Source organism: Oncorhynchus mykiss, chromosome 5 (assembly GCF_013265735.2).
Source record: "Oncorhynchus mykiss isolate Arlee chromosome 5, USDA_OmykA_1.1, whole genome shotgun sequence".
Classification (NCBI taxonomy): Eukaryota; Metazoa; Chordata; class Actinopteri; order Salmoniformes; family Salmonidae; genus Oncorhynchus; species Oncorhynchus mykiss.
In genome coordinates this window covers 91,896,395-91,920,356 of record NC_048569.1, presented here as the reverse complement: position 1 = coordinate 91,920,356, position 23,962 = coordinate 91,896,395, and the positions used below count along the sequence as shown (strand labels likewise).

Sequence of the window (23,962 nt, the reverse complement as noted above, 5' to 3'; positions counted from 1 at the left end):
TGTGGCTGTGGCTTCATAATCCCTGTTTCTGAATCTCAAATGGCACCCTATTCCCTTCACAGTGCACTACGTTTGAGTACCAGAGCCCTATACACTGTAGCTAAGGGGAATAGGGTCCCACATGAGACCCAGGGGCCTAACACAGCAGCCAGAGAGCCACACAGAGCCTGGGGTCAGAGTCGCGTGGGGCGCCATGGGGTTGGAGGTAGTAGTGGCACTGGGTCTTTAGTTACAGTCTGTGTTTCAGAGCCCTGTTCTGTGTTTCAGAGCCCTGTTCTGTGTTTCAGAGGCCTGTTCTGTGTTCCAGAGCCATGTTCTGTGTTTCAGAGCCCTGTTCTGTGTTTCAGAGGCCTGTTCTGTGTTCCAGAGCCATGTTCTGTGTTTCAGAGCCCTGTTCTGTATTCCAGAGTCATGTTCTGTGTTTCAGAGCCCTGTTCTGTATTCTCGAACCCTGTTCTGTGTTCCAGAGCCCTGTTCTGTGTTTCAGAGCACTGTTCTGTGTTTCAGAGCCCTGTTCTGTGTTTCAGAGGCCTGTTCTGTGTTCCAGAGTCCTGTTCTGTGTTTCAGAGCCCTGTTCTGTATTCTCGAACCCTGTTCTGTGTTCCGGAGCCCTGTTCTGTGTTTTAGAGCCCTGTTCTGTGTTCCAGAGTCCTGTTATGTGTTTCAGAGCCCTGTTCTGTGTTCCAGAGGCCTGTTCTGTGTTCCAGAGTCCTGTTCTGTGTTTCAGAGCCCTGTTCTGTATTCTAGAACCCTGTTCTGTGTTCCAGAGCCCTGTTCTGTGTTTCAGAGCCCTGTTCTGTATTCTAGAACCCTGTTCTGTGTTCCAGAACCCTGTTCTGTGTTTCAGAGCCCTGCTCCGTGTTTTGGAGCCCTGTTCTGTGTTCCAGAGCCCTGTTCTGTGTTCCAGAGTCCTGTTATGTGTTTCAGAGCCCTGTTCTGTGTTCCAGAGTCCTGTTCTCTGTTTCAGAGCCCTGTTCTGTGTTTTGGAGCCCTGTTCTGTGTTCCGGAGCCCTGTTCTGTGTTTCAGAGCCCTGTTCTGTGTTCCAGAGCCCTGTTCTGTGTTCCAGAGTCCTGTTCTGTGTTCCAGAGTCCTGTTCTGTGTTCCAGAGCCCTGTTCTGTGTTTCAGAGCCCTGTTCTGTATTCTAGAACCCTGTTCTGTGTTCCAGAGCCATGTTCTGTGTTTCAGAGCCCGGTTCTGTGTTTCAGAGCCCTGTTCTGTGTTCCAGAGCCCTGTTCTGTGTTTCAGAGCCCTGTTCTGTGTTCCAGAGTCCTGTTCTGTGTTCCAGAGCCCTGTTCTGTGTTTCAGAGCCATGTTCTGTGTTTCAGAGCCCTGTTCTGTGTTCCAGAGCCCTGTTCTGTGTTTCAGAGCCCTGTTCTGTGTTCCAGAGTCCTGTTCTGTGTTCTAGAACCCTGTTCTGTGTTTCAGACAGGTCATTCAGAGAGGTCATGATACAGATCAGGAAATATACTCCAAGACAAATTAATAATTTCCTTGGAATACACGGACAGCTAAACTACCAATGGTTTGATTCCAGCTCCATTCACTGGAAGCTCAGTGTTTGACTCTGTGTGAGTGAGTAGCAATATAGTCCTCCCCTACTAAATCCTCAAGAATTTAGACATTAATGACATCAGTGGCTAATCCCTCTCCATCCTATTCTGGGTTCCAGTTTCCAGGTTCCTCCAGGGTCCTGTGGGTCCCAGGCTCCTGTCCTCACTGCCCAGGGACGTAAGGCCAGCTAATGGAGCTCCCAGAGAGTTGCATGTCCCTGATGAGGGTCTCGATGGGCGTCTTGCCCACCAGGCGCATAAAGAACAGCTGGGAGATGAGGTTGGCGGGCACGGCCCTGAGGGCAGGCAGGCGGAGGAGCAGACGGCCGAAGCGCTGGGGTTGACCCGGGTACTGCATCCTCTCGTACTCCATCAGAGCCACCTGGGCCTTCTCCTGCAGAGACTCTACGTGGATGGGGTCTGTCAGACCACACGCATCTGAAGAGGACAACAGAGGACACACAGACAGACGTAAGCATGGATTTAAAGTCAATCAGAAGTTCAGAAATGGTTAGTGCTACAATGGAGAACACAGGCAAGAGCTACAGTGGAGGAGAAAATAATGTCTCACACAGCCTGAGATCAATGAGACATGCTGACTGAAAGAGCAGATGTACTATTGTAGAGTTGTAGGTCCATATTTCTCATTTGGACAGAGATATAATGCTGTTCATATGAGAAATGCTGACCTACAGACTGACTTTAGAATCTGCATGACTCCTTTTGTCTCGACTGAAATACTAGTGGGAGTAAAAATGAACACTCATTCCAAAGTTATGAGCCTGGGCTTGTATCCCACTTCCTCCCATATTCTCTCTTTCTAATCTGAGAGCAGGGAAGAGTTACAGTGACAGAAAGTATTCACACATTTTTTTTTTTGTTGTCACGTCCTGACCTTAGTTCCTTTTTTATGTCTCTATTTTAGTTTGGTCAGGGCGTGAGTCCAGTTGGGCATTCTATATTTTTGTTCTATGTTTTGTATTTCTGTGTTTGGCCTGGTATGGTTCCCAATCAGAGACAGCTGTTAATCGTTGTGTCTGATTGAGAACCATACTTAGGTAGCCTGTTCCCTGGTGTTTGTGGGTAGTTATTTTCTGTTTAGTGTGTTTTGCACCTGACGGAGCTGTTTCGGTGGTTTCATTTTTCGTTCTCTTGTTGTTTTTGTATTTAAGTGTTCTGTTCTATTAAATATCATGAACACTTACCATGCTGCGTATTGGTCCGATCTCTCATACTCCTCGTCAGAGGAGGACGAATCCCGTTACAGAATCACCCACCACAACCGGACCAAGCAGCGTGGTAACCAGGAGCAGAGGGTTCTGGACTCCTGGACATGGGAGGAGATTTTGGACGGTAGGGGACCCTGGGCACAGGCTGGGGAATATCGCCACCCCCGGGAAGAGCTGGAGGCAGCCAAAGCCGAGCGGCAGCATTATGAGGAGCTAGCACGGCAGCGAAACAGGGACGAGAGGCAGCCCCAAAAAATTATTGGGGGGAGGCACACGGGGAGTGTGGCTAAGTCAGGTAGGAGACCTGAGCCAACTCCCCGTGCTTACCGTGGAGAGAGGTGGACTGGACAGGCACCGTGTTATGCCGTGAGGCGCACGGTGTCCCCAGTGCGCAGGCATAGCCCGGTGCGCTACATCGCAGCTCCTCGTATCGGCCGGGCTAGAGTGGACTTCGAGCCAGGTGCTATGAAGCAGGCTCAGCGCATCTGGTCTCCAGTGCGTCTCCTCAGCCTGGGGTATATGGCACAAGCCCTACGCACGGTGTCCCTGGTTCACCAGCACAGCTGGCCGGGCTACGGGGAGTATCCAGCCAGGACAGGTTGTGCAGGCTCGGTGCTCGAGACCTCCAGTGCGCCTCCACGGTCCGGTCCATCCGGTGCCTCCTCCACGCACCAGGCCTCCGGTGGCAGCCCCACGCACCAGGCAGTCTCTCCGTCTCCTCCCTCCAGGTTCTCCAGCCTGTCCGGCGCTTCCAGAGTCTCCCTCCTGTCCGGCGCTGCCAGAGTCTCCCTCCTGTCCGGCGCTGCCAGAGTCTCCTTCCTGTCTGGAGCTGCCAGAGTCTCCCTCCTGTTCGGAGCTGCCAGAGTCTCCCTCCTGTCCGGAGCTGCCAGACTCTCCCTCCTGTCCGGAGCTGCCAGAGTCTCTCTCCTGTCCGGAGCTGCCAGAGTCTCTCTCCTGTCCGGAGCGGCCAGAGTCGCCCGTCAGTCAGGAGCTGCCAGAGTCGCCCGTCAGTCAGGAGCTGCCAGAGTCGCCCGTCAGTCAGGAGCTGCCAGAGTCGCCCGTCAGTCAGGAGCTGCCAGAGTCGCCCGTCAGTCAGGAGCTGTCAGAGTCTCCCTCCTGTCCGGAGCTGCCAGAGTCTCTCTCCTGTCCGGAGCTGCCAGAGTCTCTCTCCTGTCCGGAGCGGCCAGAGTCGCCCGTCAGTCAGGAGCTGCCAGAGTCGCCCGTCAGTCAGGAGCTGCCAGAGTCGCCCGTCAGTCAGGAGCTGCCAGAGTCGCCCGTCAGTCAGGAGCTGCCAGAGTCGCCCGTCAGTCAGGAGCTGCCAGAGTCGCCCGTCAGTCAGGAGCTGCCAGAGCCGCCCATCACTCCGGCACTGCCAGAGTCTCCTGCCTGTCCGGCGCTGCCAGAGTCTCCCGCCTGTCCGGCACTGCCAGAGTCTCCCGTCTATTCGGGGCCCACTGTAAGGGTCCCCAGTCCGAGGTCGGCGGCGAGGGTCGCCACTCCAGAGGCGCCACATAAGTGGGCAAAGACTAAGGTGGAGTGGGGTCCACGTCCCACGCCAGAGCCGCCACCGCAGACAGATGCCCACCCAGACCCTCCCCTATGGGTTTAGGTTTTGCGGCCGGAGTCCGCACCTTTGGCGGGGGGGGGTACTGTCACGTCCTGACCTTAGTTCCTTTTTTATGTCTCTATTTTAGTTTGGTCAGGGCGTGAGTCCAGTTGGGCATTCTATGTTTTTGTTCTATGTTTTGTATTTCTGCTTTTGGCCTGGTATGGTTCCCAATCAGAGGCAGCTGTCAATCGTTGTCTCTGATTGAGAACCATACTTAGGTAGCAGAACTGTTTCGTTCTCTTGTTGTTTTTGTATTTAAGTGTTCTGTTCTATTAAATATCATGAACACTTACCATGCTGCGTATTGTTCCGATCTCTTCCCGTCAGAGGAGGACGAATCCCGTTACAGTTGTTACAAAGTGGGATTAAAATTGATTTAATTGTCATTTCTTGTCAACGATCTACACACAAAAAAATCATGACAAATAAAATACTAATATATATTGATGAGATAAGTATTCAACCCCCTGCGTCAATACATGTTAGAATCACCTTCGGAAGAGATTACAGCTGTGAGGGTTTCTGGGTAAGTCTTTAAGAGCTGTGAGAGTTTCTGGGTAAGTCTCTAAGAGCTGTGAGGGTTTCTGGGTAAGTCTCTAAGAGCTGTGAGTCATTATGGGTAAGTCTCTAAGAGCTGTGAGGGTTTCTGGGTAAGTCTCTAAGAGCTGTGAGGGTTTCTGGGTAAGTCTCTAAGAGCTGTGTCTTTCTGGGTAAGTCTCTAAGAGCTTTCCCCACCTGGATTGGGCAACATTTGCTCATTATTCTTTTCAATATTCTTCAAGCTCTGTCAAATTGTTTTTTGATCATTGCTAGACAACCATTTCCAGGTCTTGGGTCTTGCCATAGATTTTCAAGCAGATTAAAGTCAAAACTCAACTTCACTGTCTTCTTCACTGTCTTCTTGGTAAGCAACTCAGTGTAGATGTGGCCTTATTGTCCTGCTAAAAGGTGAATTCATCTCCCAGTGTCTGTATAGGGGTCTTGGTTTGGGCCTTAGAGAGACGACCAACCAGTACACTGACCTGGAGACAAGAGGGCGGTGGCCTTAGAGAGACGACCAACCAGTACACTGACCTGGAGACAAGAGGGCGGTGGCCTTAGAGAGACGACCAACCAATACACTGACCTGGAGACAAGAGGGCGGTGGCCTTAGAGAGACGACCAACCAATACACTGACCTGGAGACAAGAGGGCGATGGCCTTGAGGCAGCTGTACTCTGCCGAGTCCACCTGAAGTCGGGTCAGCTTGTCCACCTGGTCCTGGAATACCCTCACCTGGTCCATGAAGGACACCACCCTCTCTGCTGACATGGGCGAGGAGTGGAAGCCGGCGGCGGCCAGCAGTGGGGCCATGTGCAGCGGCAGGGCGGACTGGGCTGCGTTCAGGATGAACAGCTCGCTCCAGCTCAGTCTCAGCAGAGCCACCTGCTCAGAGACGGGCAGCTCAGGGAAGTAAGGGATGTTCCTGGCCCACTCGATGGTGCTGAAGAGGAGGCGTGCCGCCAGCTCACAGATGTTGTCGATGCCCATGACGGAGCCTCCTCCAGCACCTTGCATCTGCTGCTGCTGGCCGTACTGGGGACCATAGCGGCTGCTGGGGTACGGTTCAGCACGGAGCAGCTGGGAGATGAGCTCAGACACAGGATGGCCGTTGAAGAATTCGCCCCCTACTGGCCCAGCCCCAGTACCACCACCTCCGCCGACCAAAGAAGTGGGACTGATGCCTGAGTGGGATGGAGGGATACGCCCACGCTGGACTGCTGGAGGGAAGAGAGAGAGGGAGGAGAGGGGAAGAGAGGGAGAGAAAGGGCTTTGTAGAGGTTATAGAGGCTGATGTAAAATAGGGGACTTTTTAAACTTTTTTTTTGATTTGGGAAGGGAAGTTAAACTTTTTCTTTTGAGTTGGGGAGGGTTGTTAAATTTTTATTTTGAATTGGGAAGGGTAGTGTGTTTTTTTTATTGTGCACAGAGGAGCATGGTGTTTTTTTCCCTGGTTTACATTGACCCTTCTGCAGGTTTTACTAAATCATTACAGGTTTCACTAAATCATTACAGGTTTCACTATAACATCTCTTCCACCCTAGACACATTTTCTCATCTGATTGCATGAGTCTCCCCTATATTAAGGTGTTTTGGTGCTTCCAAAACATTTACTAAATCACAGTTAAGTATAGTCTAGTCTAACAGTCTAACCTGTCCTCTATCCACCATTCATAGTGACAATAGTGACAGGTGGATTGTTTGCCCAGATCTATAATATGCTAACTAGCATCAAACCACACATAAAATCATCCAAAGCTGCACCAATGTTTTATGTAAGCGGAGAGGCCAGGTGCGGTATTGCGCATGAAAGAACAGTGAAGACATGAGACACTCAGCTTAAAACGCTTCCCTAATGATCATGTTCAGGGACAATTCACATATCCTACCTAGACTAGCCTTGCAACAAATAACTGCATGATGGTTTTCAAGTGAGAACAACATTCCTCTCTAGGCTGTAAACTGCATTGAAAATGTAATTTGAATAATGGAGCGAAAGCCCTGTCATTTGAATATTTCATTCCATTAATTTAATTTGGATCAGCTCTGGGTCTTCTCTGGACAGTTTATAAGGTCTAGAGAGACATAATGAGATGCGCTGTCATAATGTTCCCAGGAAAGTCATGCTCTCTCTGCCTCCAATATAGCCAAAATATTTGTCATTTCACTTTCAAAATGTATTACCTTTGAGGTGTGGCATAAACACAACCAGTCTCAATGTTTTAATCTGATTAGGCTATTTAAAAATTATCCTGTAGGAATCGTCCAAAATAAAATTCCAGCATCCAAACTGTGCAGATTGTGGTGTTGAAAACGCAAACTATGAAGTTGAAGCTCCCCCAAGTCGGTATGCTTTGCTTATTGGTTGTGGTGCATTGGTGGAAAATGTGTTGCATATATTTTATATAAATATAGCATCAACATTTTGAAAATCGGATTTCCACCTCAGGGTTTTCTTGCAAGACGAAAGATATGCTGACAGAGCTGTAGATGCCTAGCCCAAGGGTTTCCCAAACTGGGTCCTGGGGCCCCCTCGTGCACGTTTAGTTTTCTTCTGCCCTAACACTACACAGCTGATTCAAATAATTAACTAATCATCAAGCTTTGATCATTTAAATCAGCTGTGTAGTTTTAGGGCAAAAACCAACATGTGGACCACTTGGGGTCCCCAGGACCCAGTTTGGGAAACGCTGACCCAGCTGATTATTGTCTGCAGCTCTGATCGTAGTGGGGTGGCAGGTAGCCTAGTGTTTAGAGTGTTGGAACAGTAACCGAAAGGTTGCAAGATTGAGGTAAAAATCTGTCGTTCTGAACAAGGCAGTTAACCCACTGTTCCTAGGCCGTCATTGAAAATAAGAATCTGTTCTTAACTGACTTGCCTAGTTAAATAAAGATACATGTAGTGTCTAATGAAACATACAAGGAGAGTTAGCTTGTGGTGGTCGGCGGACCCTCAACCTCCTGGCCCGTAGCCAGGATGCTGAAGTGTCGAAGTTGATATCCACATTTATAAACACAGGGTAGCTACAGTTACACTATGTATATACAAAAGTACAGTATGTAGACACTCCTTCAAATGAGTGAATTGGCTATTTCAGGAGTGATGAGTCACGTTTCACCGTCTGATGGACAAATCTTGGTTTGGCGGATGCCAGGTAAACGCTACCTGCCCAAATACATAGAGCCAACTGTAAAGTTTGGTGGAGGAGGAATAATGGTCTGGGGCCTGTTTTTCATGGTTCGGGTTAGGCCCTGACCTCAACCCCATCGAACACCTTTGGAATGAATTGGAACGCCGACTGCGAGCCAGGCCTAATCGCCCAACATCTGTGCCCGACCTCACTAATGCTCTTGTGGCTGAATGCAAGTCCCCACAGCAATGTTCCAACAGCTAGTGGAAAGCCTTCCCAGAAGAGTGGAGGAGGCTGTTACAGCAGCAAATGGGGACCAACTCCATATTAATGCCCATGATTTTGGAATAAGATGTTCAACGAGCAGGTGTCCACATACTTTTGGTCATAGTGTATTTGTGGCCGTAAACACTATTGTGAGGGAGGGTGTCCAATTTTTTTTTCAGTACAAGGGGAGGGTCATGTCAAAATATTTTTTACGTTGGGGAGGGGTGGGGGTGGGGAAGTCTTTTTTTTTAATGACACCTCAAGTTGGACCCACCAACCGGCGAAGGTGATCCAAGCATTTCCAGGTAATGTGGAAACACTGTGGCCTGGCTTCGTCAGTGCTGTCGTTGGGTGACTCTGACCCCTGAATGAATATCCCTGCTGAATATAGCTCTGGGCTGGTGTCAGATCAAAGCAGAATACAGGCTGGGTTATTCAACCTTCACACTGCCTGGGAAATGCCTCTGGCACCTAGCCCTGAATGATACGTACCACGTAGTGGTACTTAGAGACTAGGGGTCAAGAGTGTGTTGGTTAGAGGATAGAGCTAAACTGGTTTACAAATACTATGCCACATGAAATAAGTATAAAACATGTTTGCATTTATATGAGGCTGTGAGACAGTTTTCCTCACCCATTAACACCTTAAAATAGCGTCAGGGCTTTTAAAATTGAGCTTGATGTAGTTTACAGTGTAAATATGCAAATATTTTGGCCACCTGACAAGAGTTGTGAAATGTCGGCTCTGTTTATAACGGCAGGGGCAAACTATCTTGATGCAGTCAGTTACGATATATGGAACGTTTGGATTGGCCTCTGCTTTAGGCATGGTCTGACTGGCGGAGATGTTGTGCAATAGGTAAGATAGGATAGTTACCTTCTTTGCGCATGCCAACACGGAAGCATTTCTTCAGCCGGCAGTATTGGCACTGGTTGCGGTGATGCTGGTCTATCTGGCATTCTCGATTCGACCTGCACAACAGAACATTAAACATAGAACTTAGAACGTGTTATATATATATCTCTCTCTCTCTCTCTCTCTCTCTAGCTGTGTAGGCCAGTATAGCTGTATTCAACTGGGCATACACTGGTTGGATCAATATTGTTTCCACATCATTTCAATGAAATTACTCCACGAGGGAGGCAAAAGGGTGCTTAGCCCGCTCAGTTGAAACTTGTGCCTCCTCAGTTTGAGTTTTATGTCGCTCTATAAAAATAACTAAAAAGTTCAAATTGATTTGAGTGATAGGTTGGCACAAAATCTGTATCTCCACTGCGCAGTGTCAGCACAATGGACACGATGTGTGTAGGGGACTATGGAACGCCACTGGGGCAGGGGGGAAAACGCTTCTCATCTGTGGTAGGCTGTGTGAATAACGAGGTACGACTCCGCCTGTAATATTATGATTTTGATTTCTAACTGCGGGGGTCAAGTTTACTGTTGAAGCTGCTTCTCTCAACTCTGCCTCACGCCCCACCACTCCAGAGTTTAGTTAGCTTCTTAGTTGGCCGTAAAATACATTAGTGTTATTAGCCTTAGCCTATTTAGCTAGCTTTGAACCAGCTAAACTGCCACAATGGATATCAGAAATTGGCTTTGCCAAAGTATCCAAACAAAGCCAAAAGGAGGAGAACGTCCAACCATCGAGGCCGCCGCCAAGCCTAGCAGCGCTAATGCTGCCGAGCTCCAGCTAGCTCTGTCAAGGACGCTGCAACTCTTCTGAAAAAAGTATGAAACAATCTAGCTGGTTGGTTTTTGATCACAATCTTGCTTTTAGCGTGCATGATTCTGTCCATGGTGCTGACAGAGCGCAGGGAGATTTCACGCCATTGAACCTGTCACTTCTTGGTTAATAGCATTTGAACTTTTATGTTTATTGTGTTATAGCGTGATATAAGCAGAATTCAATATAATTCAAATGCCAGAACCTAAATGACGCTCCTGGGCAGTAGCTACACATCGTTATGTTTCATCATAGAAATACATTAATTATGGCATCCCGAGTGGCGCTGCGGTCTAAGGAACTGCATCGCAGTGCTAGAGGCGTCACTACAGACCCGGGTTCGATCCCAGGATGTGTCGCGACCGGGAGACCCATGAGGTGGTGCACAATTGTCCCAGTATCATCCAGGTTTGGCCGGCTGGGATGTCCTTGTCCCATTGTGCTCTAGCGACTCCTTGTGGCGGGCCAGGCGCAGTGCACACTGACTTGTGTTGTACGGCATTTCCTCTGACACAATGGTGTTGCTGGCTTCCGGGTTAAGCTGTCAGGTGTTAAGGAGTGCGGTTTGGCGAGTCATGTTTTGGGGGACGCATGACTTGCCTTTCCAGAGGAGTTAGGGAGTTGCAGAGATGAGACAAGATCGCAATTGGGGAGAAAAAGGGAGTAAAATGAAAATATATATTTTTTTAAGTATTCATTCTATTATGGTATTCTTGGTACACTATTTGTTTTCATGGTTGTAAATGGAACTGTGTGCCGTATCCCAATATGTTGCTGAAGCCTATAGGCCTATTTACTTGGCAAGACCGCTGTGCATGGCTGCATCTCACTGTAGTAGACTGCATCTCACTGTAGTAGACTGCATCTCACTGTAGTAGGCTGTAGACTGCATCTCACTGTAGTAGGCTGTAGACTGCATCTCACTGTAGTAGGCTGTAGGCTGCATCTCACTGTAGTAGGCTGTAGACTGCATCTCACTGTAGTAGGCTGTAGACTGCATCTCACTGTAGTAGGCTGTAGACTGCATCTCACTGTAGTAGGCTGCATTTCACTGCAGTAGGCTGCATCTCACTGTAGTAGGCTGTAGACTGCATCTCACTGTAGTAGGCTGTAGACTGCATCTCACTGTAGTAGGCTGTAGACTGCATATCACTGTAGTAGGCTGCATCTCACTGTAGTAGGCTGTAGGCTGCATCTCACTGTAGTAGGCTGTAGACTGCATCTCACTGTAGTAGGCTGCATTTCACTGCAGTAGGCTGCATCTCACTGTAGTAGGCTGTAGACTGCATCTCACTGTAGTAGGCTGTAGACTGCATCTCACTGTAGTAGGCTGTAGACTGCATCTCACTGTAGTAGGCTGTAGACTGCATATCACTGTAGTAGGCTGCATCTCACTGTAGTAGGCTGTAGGCTGCATCTCACTGTAGTAGGCTGTAGGCTGCATCTCACTGTAGTAGGCTGTAGGCTGCATCTCACTGTAGTAGGCTGCATCTCACTGTAGTAGGCTGTAGGCTGCATCTCACTGTAGTAGGCTGCATTTTACTGTAGTAGGCTGCATCTCACTGTAGTAGGCTGCATCTCACTGTAGTAGACTGCATCTCACTGTAGTAGACTGTAGACTGCATCTCACTGTAGTAGGCTGTAGACTGCATCTCACTGTAGTAGGCTGTAGACTGCATCTCACTGTAGTAGGCTGCATCTCACTGTAGTAGGCTGCATCTCACTGTAGTAGGCTGCATCTCACTGTAGTAGGCTGCATCTCACTGTAGTAGACTGTAGACTGCATCTCACTGTAGTAGGCTGCATCTCACTGTAGTAGACTGTAGACTGCATCTCACTGTAGTAGGCTGCATATCCCTGTAGTAGTCTGCATCTCACTGTAGTAGGCTGTAGACTGCATCTCACTGTAGTAGTCTGCATCTCACTGTAGTAGGCTGCATATCACTGTAGTAGGCTGCATATCACTGTAGTAGGCTGCATCTCACTGTAGTAGACTGCGTCTCACTGTAGTAGACTGTAGACTGCATCTCACTGTAGTAGGCTGTAGACTGCGTCTCACTGTAGTAGGCTGTAGACTGCGTCTCACTGTAGTAGGCTGTAGACTGCATCTCACTGTAGAAGGCTGCATATCACTGTAGTAGGCTGCATCTCACTGTAGTAGGCTGCATATCACTGTATTAGGCTGCATATCACTGTAGTAGGCTGCATCTCACTGTAGTAGGCTGCATCTCACTGTAGTAGGCTGCATCTCACTGTAGTAGACTGCGTCTCACTGTAGTAGACTGTAGACTGCATCTCACTGTAGTAGGCTGCATCTCACTGTAGTAGGCTGCATCTCACTGTAGTAGGCTGCATCTCACTGTAGTAGGCTGCGTCTCACTGTAGTAGGCTGCGTCTCACTGTAGTAGGCTGCGTCTCACTGTAGTAGGCAGCGTCTCACTGTAGTAGGCTACGTCTCACTGTAGTAGGCTGCGTCTCACTGTAGTAGGCTACGTCTCACTGTAGTAGGCTACATCTCACTGTAGTAGGCTGCATCTCACTGTAGTAGGCTGCATCTCACTGAAGTAGGCTCCATCTCACTGTAGTAGGCTCCATCTCACTGTAGTAGGCTACATCTCACTGTAGTAGGCTACATCTCACTGTAGTAGGCTGCATCTCACTGTAGTAGGCTGTAGGCTGTGTTTTGGTTATTTTGATCTCCATTCACCTTTTGTTTACTGAGTTGGACTACTGTTATTGTAACTAGCCTAAATACAGATTGTCATTATCGATCTGATATTTACTTTACTTACTACTTGGTACCACTGGTTTGTTCCGTTCGCTTTCATTCGTTAGCATTTGCAGTTGTGTCGGCATTGTTAGCCAAACTGTTTGAATGCTTGAATAACAAGGCTACTACTTTCAGCATTTAGTTAGCAATATTTAGTTAGCATTATTAAGTTAGCATTATTTAGTTAGCATTATTTAGTTAGCATTATTTAGTTAGCATTGTTTAGTTAGCATTATTTAGTTAGCATTATTTAGGTAGCATTATTTAGTTAGCATTATTTAGTTAGCATTATTTAGGTAAGACAGCTGTGTACGGCTGCATTCACATATGCTGTTTGTAATAGGTGAATTATAGCCTATATTCATTGGCAAAATGGCCTTGCTTTGCCGTGTAAAACCATTGTACCATTGTGCTGAAACAGTGCAGTGGAGATGGGCTGGAGGTTTCGCGCCAACCTGTATCCTCAAAAGTCTCTTGGTTTACTGTCATATAGCGTGATATAAGCAGAATTCAATATCATTCCAACGCAAGAACCTAAATAAATGGTGCCCCCTCGCCGATTTCAACTGCCCGGTTACTCACTTTATCCTGGCACGGAGAGCTGTCTAGGCATTGGGTCTGATAGCTGTCTAGGAACTGGGTCTGATAGCTGTCTAGGAACTGGGTCTGATAGCTGTCTAGGAACTGGGTCTGATAGCTGTGTAGGCACTGGGTCTGATAGCTGTCTAGGCACTGGGTCTGATAGCTGTCTAGGCACTGGGTCTGAAAGCTGTCTAGGCACTCTGTCTGATAGCTGTGTGGGCCTGTATAGATGTCTAGGTCTGTATATATGTCTAGGCCTGTATAGATGTCTAGGTCTGTATAGATGTGTAGGCCTGTATAGATGTCTAGGTCTATATATATGTCTAGGCCTGTATAGATGTCTAGGTCTGTATAGATGTGTAGGCCTGTATAGATGTCTAGATGTGTAGGCCTGTATAGATGTCTAGGCCTGTATAGATGTGTAGGTCTGTATGGATGTGTAGGCCAGTATAGATGTCTAGATGTGTAGGCCTGTATAGATGTCTAGGCCTGTATAGATGTGTAGGTCTGTATAGATGTCTAGATGTGTAGGCCTGTATAGATGTCTAGGCCTGTATAGATGTCTAGGCCTGTATACATGTCTAGGCCTGTATAGATGTGTAGGTCTGTATAGATGTCTAGATGTGTAGGCCTGTATAGATGTGTAGGTCTGTATAGATGTCTAGATGTGTAGGCCTGTATAGATGTGTAGGTCTGTATAGATGTCTAGGCCTGTATAGATGTGTAGGTCTGTATAGATGTCTAGGCCTGTATAGATGTCTAGGCCTGTATACATGTCTAGGCCTGTATAGATGTGTAGGTCTGTATAGATGTGTAGGCCTGTATAGATGTCTAGATGTGTAGGCCTGTATAGATGTGTAGGTCTGTATAGATGTCTAGATGTGTAGGCCTGTATAGATGTCTAGATGTGTAGGCCTGTATAGATGTGTAGGTCTGTATAGATGTCTAGGCCTGTATAGATGTGTAGGTCTGTATAGATGTCTAGATGTGTAGGCCTGTATAGATGTCTAAGCCTGTATAGATGTCTAGGCCTGTATAGATGTCTAGGCCTGTATAGATGTGTAGGTCTGTATAGATGTGTAGGCCTGTATAGATGTCTAGATGTGTAGGCCTGTATAGATGTGTAGGTCTGTATAGATGTCTAGATGTGTAGGCCTGTATAGATGTGTAGGTCTGTATAGATGTCTAGATGTGTAGGCCTGTATAGATGTCTAGATGTGTAGGCCTGTATAGCCATATAGCCTGTATACCCATATAGCCTGTATAGATGTCTCGGCCTGTATAGCCGTATAGCCTCTATAATCTTGGTTACCCAGAAGTAAAATTTTCTTGAGAAAGTTTGTCATTTCATATTTTACTTCTGGGGGGGAATGTCCTATATGATACAAAATGTAGGAAACAGATTAAGATCATTTGAACTACTGTGTAGTAAACTGTACAGTAACAGGTCAATGGACAGAGAGAAGGGAAAGTTAACCATAGGAACGTTATCATTTGTGTCATTTGTAAAATGGCGGTATTCAATCAGAACTGGATAACAAGTAAGCGTAAATCTTCCCACGCAGCATTTTTGAGACAATGTGCAGTTGAGCTTATTTTCCCTTCACACTGTAAACATAGAGTAAATGCTGTAAACATAAAGTAAACCTAGAGTAAACACTGTAAACATAGAGTAAACATAGAGAAAATGCTGTAAACATAGTGTAAACACTGTGAACATAGAGTAAACATAGTGTAAATGCTGTAAACATAGTGTAAACACTGTAAACATAGAGTAAACATAAAGAAAACGCTGTAAACATAGTGTAAACACTGTAAACATAGTAAACACTGTAAACATTGTGTAAACACTGTAAACATAGCATAAACACTGGAAACAGAATAAACATAGTGTAAACACGGTAACCATAGAGTAAACATAGAGTAAATATAGTGTAAATGCTGTAAACATAGTGTAAACATAGTGTAAATGCTGTAAACATAGTGTAAACACTGTAAACAGAGTAAACATAGAGTAAACAGAGTAAACGCTGTAAACATAGTGTAAAAACTGTACACATTGTGTAAACACTGTAAACATAGAGTGAACATAGTGTAAACGCTGTCAACACAGTGTCAACACAGTCAACATAGTGTAAACACTGTCAACATAGTGCCAACACTGTCAACATTGTGTAAACATAGTGTAAACACTATCAACATAGTGTCAACACTGTAAACATAGTGTAAACACTGTCAACCTAGTGTCAACACTGTCAACATAGTGTCAACACTGTCAACATAGTGTCAACACTGTCAACATAGTGTAAACACTGTCAACACAGTGTCAACACTGTCAATATAGTGTCAACACTGTCAACACTGTCAATATAGTGTCAACACTGTCAACATAGTGTCAACACTGTCAACAAAGTGTCAACACTGTCAACATAGTGTCAACACTGTCAACATAGTGTCAACACAGTGTCAACACAGTGTAAACACTGTCAACATAGTGTCAACACAGTGTCAACATAGTGTCAACACAGTGTCAACACTGTCAACATAGTGTCAACACTGTCAACCTAGTGTCAACACTGTCAACATAGTGTCAACACTGTCAACATAGTGTCAACACTGTCAACATAGTGTCAACACTGTCAACACAGTGTCAACACTGTCAACATAGTGTCAACACAGTGTCAACATAGTGTCAACATAGTGTAAACACTGTCAACCTAGTGTCAACACTGTCAACATAGTGTCAACACTGTCAACATAGTGTCAACACTGTCAACATAGTGTCAACACTGTCAACACAGTGTCAACACTGTCAATATAGTGTCAACAGTGTCAACACAGTGTCAACACTGTCAATATAGTGTCAACACTGCAACCACCAGCTCCATGAATCTAAACATGCATTCTTACATCACAGGACCAATATTTGTTTATCCCTGACAGCACTGAAACCTGTTTGCCAGCTTTTTAATTTAATATAGCCCTTAGATAGTAAACAATAAACAAAGGGTCATATTCCTCAGGAGTGTGATGTGGTAGTGCAGTCAATATATTATTGACTATAAACTAGGTGGGAGTGGGAAAGGCACATTTGTATGGTTCTGCTAAAAAAATATATGTATATTGCCATGTGTATATTATATACCTGAAAATCTAAAACATAAACCTGAGTTAAAGCTGCAACACAGCCTAACCCAGAGTGGAATCCCCTAAGGGAAATATGATCTAACAAGTTACAGGTTCTATATTTATGCTGTACATATGATTTATACAAAGGGTGTGTCTAATCCTGAATGCTGATTGGTTAAAACCCACATTCCAGCCAGTGTCTATTCCACAAGTTACCACAGGCTAAATCTATGACGTTAAAATGCCTATTTACTCTGTCCCATCTGACTGTGCAATCCACTGTCTCTTCAGCCCAGCCAGGCAATTTATAAACTCGATGTCCACTATATAAAGCATCTAGACATGATTTAGACTAGCATTTAGTTATCAACAGTGTAAACCTTGCTGTCTGTCTCTCCGATATTTGCAACATTGTTTCAATATTCAAATTCGATTTCCAGCTGCCCCATAGTAATGAACGTGTCGGGACTCGGGACGAGACAGATAGGCATGCAACGTTTCTCCGCCAGTCAACATCATGAATCAGCTGGCATAATCTTTATGGATATATACAAAGAAATGTAAATGGAAAAAAGTGCAGCTAGTTTGCAGTCTTTCCAGCTTCAGTTTGAAGTGACTGTGTTAGCTGTGTTGTTGGCCAGCTCCTCTGAACAACAGTGTCCTGACGAGAAAGCACTTTTATTTTTATGCCAGGTGAAATTGCGCCTCATTAGCTCATTGCTATGGATGTATCCAAATAAATGTCACTAGAAAACAGCGTAAACAAATGCAAATGTTGCTACTTTGCTGTTATTCTAGCTGCTTTTTTTTATGTGACTGTAAATTAGCTGTAGATGGCTAGCTAGCAAGCAAGAGATAAGAATGTTGCCAGCCAGTAAGGAAATGTAAACATTTAGAACGAATGACTTGGTCGCGTCCATAGATCCAGAACAAAAATACTGAACAACTGAGTCGCATCTCTAACCAACGACCAGCCGGCTTGGGTAGCAACCCTAGATTTGTGTCGGGACTATATCTTGTGGAAGGATGAAATAGTATGAATAAATCCTAAAAATATATTTTTTAATGAAAATATGTCAATCATTATTTGAATATGTTGGTAACCCGTTGTATAAAGGTGATAATGCCCTCATAGCCGGTGTTTGGAGGATATATTGGTACGGTTTGCAGCACCCGTGCCAATATATCCTCCAAACACCAGCTTAGAGGGCATTTTCACTTAAATGAACACCATGAACAGAATATGAATTTTTGAGATCCAAGTACACAGTAACTTTTGACATTAACTTACGTGTTTCTTGTACTTTTTCTAAACATTATTTTTGTAATTATTATGTTATTGTTTTGCACGTGCACATATTTTCTTGTGATTATACAGAGTGGATGCACCTACCTGCAGAGACGTCGGAAAACGTGTGGCGAGACAGAATTTGCACCAGTACTTTTCAATCTGACCACACCACTTTCAAAGCAGCAGCCCTTTTCAGCGCATTTTCACAGTTCTACATTTACCTGCCATGTCGCAGTCTACCATTGAAACAATTGAAGACTAAAATGCAGAAAAATTGTGGCACTGGGCGCCATTAAAAAAAATATATGAGCATGGCCTTACTTGTATTTGTATTCATTATGGATCCCCATTAGTTCCTGTCAAGGCAGCAGCTACTCTTCCTGGGGTTTATTAAGGATCCCCATTAGTTCCTGTCAAGGCAGCAGCTACTCTTCCTGGGGTTTATTATGGATCCCCATTAGTTCCTGCCAAGGCAGCAGCTACTCTTCCTGGGGTTTATTATGGATCCCCATTAGTTCCTGCAAAGGCAGCAGCTACTCTTCCTGGGGTTTATTAAGGATCCCCATTAGTTCCTGCCAAGGCAGCAGCTACTCTTCCTGGGGTTTATTATGGATCCCCATTAGTTCCTGCCAAGGCAGCAGCTACTCTTCCTGGTGTTTATTAAGGATCCCCATTAGTTCCTGCCAAGGCAGCAGCTACTCTTCCTGGGGTTCAGCAACATTCAAATAGTTATACAACTTTAAAAACATTACAACACATTCATAATATATTTCACAACACACTGTGTGCCCTCAGGCCCCTACTCCAATAACACATTCTACTGTTTGCATCAGTTACCAGATGTGGGATAGAGTTCCATGTAGTCATAGTCTGTTCTGGACTTGGGGACTGTGAAGAGACCTCTGGGGACATGTCTTGTAGGGTATGCACGGGTGTCTGAGCTGTGTGCTAGTCGTTTAAACAGACAGCTCAGTGCTTTCAACATGTCAATACCTCTCATAAATACAAGTAGTGATGAAGTCAATTTCTCCTCTACTTTCAGCCAGGAGAGATGGACATGCATATTATTAATGTTTGCTCTCTGTGTACATCCAAGGGCCAGCCATGCTGCCCTGTTCTGAGCCAATTGCAATTTCCCTAAGTCCCTCTTTGTAGCACCTGACCACACGACTGAACAGTAGTCCAGGTGCGACAAAACTAGAGCCTGTAAGACCTGCCTTGTTGACAGTGCTGTTTAGAAGGTAGAGTAGCTCTTTATTATGGACAGACTTCTCCCCATCTCAGCTACTGTTGTATCAATATGTTTTGACCATGACAGTTTACAATCCAGGGTTACTCCAAGCAGTTTAGTCACCTCAACTTGCTCAATTTCCACATGATTTATTACAATATTTCGTTGAGGTTTAGGGTTTAGTGAATGATTTATCTTAAATACAATGCTTTTAGTTTTGGAAATATTTAGGACTAACTTATTCCTTGCCACCCATTCGGAAACTAACTGCAGCTCTTTGTTAAGTGTTTCAGTCATTTCAGTTGCTGTAGTAGCTGATGTGTTTAGTGTTGAGTTATCCGCATACATAGACACACTGTATTTACTCAAAGCCAGTGGCATGTCGTTAGTAAACATTCAAGAAAGTAAGGGGCCTAGACAGTTGCCTTGTGGAATTCCTGATTCTACCTGGATTCTGTTGGAGAGGCCTCCATTAAAGAACACCCTCTGTGTTCTGTTAGACAGGTAACTCTTTTTCCACAATATAGCAGGGGGTGTAAAGCCATAATACATCGTTTTTTTCCAGCAGCAGACTATGATCGATAATGTCTAAAGCGGCACTGAAGTCTAACAAAACAGTTCCAACAATCTTTTTATCATACATTTCTCTCAGCCAATCATCAGTCATTTGTGTAAGTGCTGTGCTTGTTGAATGTCCTTCTCTAGAAGCATGCTGAAAGTCTGTTGTCAATTTGTTTACTGTAAAATAGCATTGGTATCCATTGGTATCCAAAACTTTACTACGGGTTGGTAACAGGCTTATTGGTCGGCTATTTGAGCCAGTAAAGGAGGCTTTACTACTCTAAGGTATCAGAATTACTTCTGCTTTCCTCCAGGCCTGAGGGCACACACTTTCTAGTACGCTTAAATTGGAGATATGGCAAATAGGAGAGGCAATATCGTCCTCTATTATCCTCAGTAATCTTCCATCCAAGTTGTCAGATCCTGTTGGCTTGTCATTGTTGATAGACAACAATATTTTTTTTCACCTCTTCCGGACTCACTTTACGGAATTCAAACGTACAATTTTTGTCTATTAATAATTTGGTCATATATACTTGGATGTGTCACACAAGCTCATAGATCGGACCCGCCGAGTGCTGAAGCGTAAATGTTGTCTGGTGCTCGGATACAACATGTTCCAAACTGCCTCTGGAAGCAACGTCAACACATGAACCGTTCGTCGGGAGCTTCATGAAATGGGTTTCCATGGCCGAGCAGCCGCACACAAGCCTAAGATCACCATGCGCAATGCCAAGCGTCAGCTGGAGTGGTGTAAAGCTCGCCGCCACTGGACTCTGGAGCAGTGGAAATCCGTTCTCTGGAGTGATGAGTCATTCTTTACCATCTGGCAGTCCGACGGACGAATCTGGGTTTGGCGGATGCCAGGAGAATGCTACCTGACCAAATGCATAGTGCCAATTGTTAAATTTGGTGGAGGAAGAATAATGGTCTGGGGCTGTTTTCATGGTTCGGCCTAGGCCCCTTAGTTCCAGTGAAGGGAAATCTTAACGCTACAGCATACAATGACATTCTAGACAATTCTATGCTTCCAACTTTGCCCTTTCCTGTTTCAGCATGATAATGCCCCCGTGCACAAAGCAAGATCCATACAGAAATGGTTTGTCAAGATTGGTGTGCAAGAACTTGACTGGCCTGCACAGAACCCTGACCTCAACCCCATCGAACACCTTTGGGATGAATTGGAACGCCGACTGCGAGCCAGGCCTAATCGCCCAACGCCAGTACCCGACCTCACTAATGCTCTTGTGGCTGAATGGAAGCAAGTTCCCGCAGCAATGTTCCAACATCTAGTGGAAAGCCTTCCCAGAAGAGTGGAGGCTGTTATAGCAGCAAAGGGGGTGGGACCCCCTCCATAATAATGTCCATGATTTTGGAATGAAATGTTTCACGAGCAGGTGTCCACATACTTTTGGTCATGTAGTGTATCTCTCGCTCTCTCTCTCTCTCTCTGCTGCTTCTCCTTCATTTGTAAATAAATGTATTTGTTCAAAGCTGTTCAACTATTGTTTTTCTCTCTCTTTGAGTCAACTACTCACCACATTTTATACAATGCAGTGCTAGCTAGCTGTAGCTTATGCTTTCAGTATTAGATTCATTTTCTGATGCTCTGATTGGATGGACAACATGTCAGTTCATGCTGCAAGAGTTCTGATAGGTTGGAGGACGTCCTCTGGAAAATGTCATAATTACTCAATAAGTCTATGGAAGGGGGTGAGAACCATGAGCCTCCTAGGTTTTGTATTGAAGTCAATGTACCCAGAGGAGGACGGAAAATAGCTGTTCTCTGGCTACACCATTGTGCTACCCAGTGGTGTAAAGTACTTAAGTAAAATACTTCAAAGTACTACTTAAGTCGTTTTTTGCGGTATCTGTACTCTACTTTACTATTTATTTTGTGGATTTTTTTTAAACTTTTACTTCACTACATTCCTAAAGAACAGAATGTACTTTTTACTCCTTACATTTTCCCTGACACCCAAAAGTACTGGTTGCATTTGGAATGTTAAGCAGGCTGTCAAATTCACACACTTATCAAGAGAACACGTGGTCATCCCTTCTGCCTCTGATATGGCGGACTCACTAAACAGAGAACATCCCTGGTTATCCCTACTGCCTCTGATTTGGCGGACTCACTAAACACAAATGCTTAATTTGTAAATGATGTCTGAGTGTCGGAGTGTGTCCCTGGCTATCCATTCATTTTAAAAACAATAAAATGGTGCCATCGGTAAATGATTTATACTTTCACTTTTAATACTTAAGAATATTTTTTGCAATTTATTTACTTTAGATATTGAAGTATACTTAGAACCAAATACTCTTTTACTCAAGTAGTATTTTACTGGGTGAATTCAACTTTAGCTTGAATCACTTTCTTTATTATGGTATCTATACTTTTACTCAAGTATCACAATTGGGTACTTTTTCCACTCATGGTGCTGCCCTACAAAATGCTGTTGAGACTACTGTAGACCTTCATTGAAAAACAGTGTATTTTAATCAGTTATTTGGTGACGTGAATATATTTAGTATAGTTGTATCTAAAAAGGAAACCTTTTTTTACGTTTCACTATTTTTATTATAATGAAATTCACTGAGTAGCATGGTCCACCTCTTCCTTCTCTGACGAGCAGCCACTGCTGAGCAATATGATTGGCTATTCATTCAAGCACCACTTCGCTCTTGCGTATCACAATTTCTCGAGCACTGAGCAGTACGCTACGTAAATTGATAGCTACGTTTACACAGCAAAGGTGAGCTGTCCTTAGCAAAAAGAAGTGCCCGTCAATCTACTCGCCGAATTTATTTCATTTAGGCAAAGTGATTTACAAAAGTAAACATTCAATAGTGAACATACCAACAATGTGGTGGCTACTGTTGAAAGCAAAATAAAAATCACTGTAGCGTTGATCTTGACAAGCCTACTGTTGACAGGTCAGTATCTCTTTTGGTACGCCATTGTCTTAAAGGGGCAGCATCCTATTTTAAAATGTAAAACAAAACAAAAAACGTCTCGAAAAGGCATACTTTAGAAACAAACATGAATGTGATTAATTAATACCATGACATTCTAAAGAATAGAATAATGACTTGCATTGCTAAATTATATGAATCAGCTTTTTATCACAATAGCCACATGTAGCCTATTAATATCTGAATATAGAGAGGAAGCATGCCAATCTATAGGCCCTGCATGACCCCAATCCGTTTAAAAAATACACCATGTCCCCACCAGTAGAAATTCTGTTCGGGCTAGCAGATTTTTATCCAGCTGGCCCAGTTGGGTTAAGTTTGAACCCTGTCATAGCCTACGAATAGGACCCAGAGTTTTACACAAACAGGTCATGAGATCAAGAAAAACTCCAGGCCCCAGAAAAGACGTGCACAAATTTAGCCATAGCACTTTTGATCCAGTGGTGCCACCTCTGCCTACCTGCAGGAGTAGTTGAGGTTCCTTCTGATGCTCCTCTTGAAGAAGCTCTTACAGCCCTCGCAGGTGAACACCCCGTAGTGTTTCCCACTGGACTTGTCCCCACACACCACGCAGTCCACCACGCACGCCTTGTCTTCGTCTCCCACTTCCACATCACTCCCGGCCTGGGGCGAGCCCTCCTCATCTCCACGCAGGTAAGCCTTCTCCCCACCCAGTCCGTTGGTCTCCCGGTTAGGATTGCCCCATCCCCCGCTCACCATGGCCATATCTGAGCTAAACGGCCGACACACACACTCCCTCTTACACACGCCTGTCCACCCACCGAGTGCTCTCCTCTTTTCTCTGAAAATCTTCAGCTATAACACTTTAGTTTCTAATCATACTAAATACGTTTTTGAGTTCACTTCCAGGAAAAGTAATAGAGTTGACCTCTTTCCCCTTCTGTCTCTGTGAAATGACCCGGAGGTCCCTCTCACTGCTCTACTTCTCTACTGTCGCTCTCCTTTTTTTCTCCTTCTCTCCCCTGTCTTTCCTGTGACCCAAGTCAATGACTCCTCCTAAAAGTTCTGACACAACGAGCGGTTCAGAGTTCAGGAGGGGGAAAAGGGTGTAGCCTGTCCTTTCACAGAAAACAATACATTACACTTAGAGGCTTAGGCTCTCTCCCTCCCTCTCTCCCTCCCTCTCTTTCTCTCTTTCTCTCTGTCTCTCCCTCTATCCCTCTTTCTCTCTCTCTCCCTCTCTCCCTCTCTCTCTCTCTCTTTCTCTCTGTCTCTCTTTCTCTCTGTCTCTCCCTCTATCCCTCTCTTTCTCTCTCTCTATCCCTCTCTCTCTCTATCCCTCTCTCTCTCTCTCTCTATCCCTCTCTCTCTCTCTCTCTCTGTCCCTCCCAGAGGGAAAAAAAAACACC

General features: G+C 45.2%; 1 protein-coding gene across 2 annotated transcripts; it reads right to left on the bottom strand.

Moving 5' to 3' along the window:
- Window positions 1-944: 944 nt before the first annotated feature.
- On the bottom strand, window positions 945-23,816 carry nr2f6b (nuclear receptor subfamily 2, group F, member 6b). 2 transcript variants are annotated; one of them, XM_021604718.2, is made up of 4 exons: window positions 23,053-23,816; window positions 9,206-9,300; window positions 5,569-6,147; window positions 945-1,990 (listed from the first exon to the last, which is right to left on the bottom strand). In XM_021604718.2, the coding sequence occupies exons 1-4, from the start codon at window positions 23,316-23,318 to the stop codon at window positions 1,716-1,718; spliced, it is 1,215 nt and encodes a 404-aa protein (XP_021460393.2). In that variant the 5' UTR covers window positions 23,319-23,816; the 3' UTR covers window positions 945-1,715. The 2 variants fall into 2 exon arrangements, with proteins under 2 accessions (XP_021460393.2, XP_021460391.2); XM_021604716.2 differs by having other exon boundaries at window positions 5,569-6,150; window positions 23,053-23,814.
- Window positions 23,817-23,962: the final 146 nt, after the last annotated feature.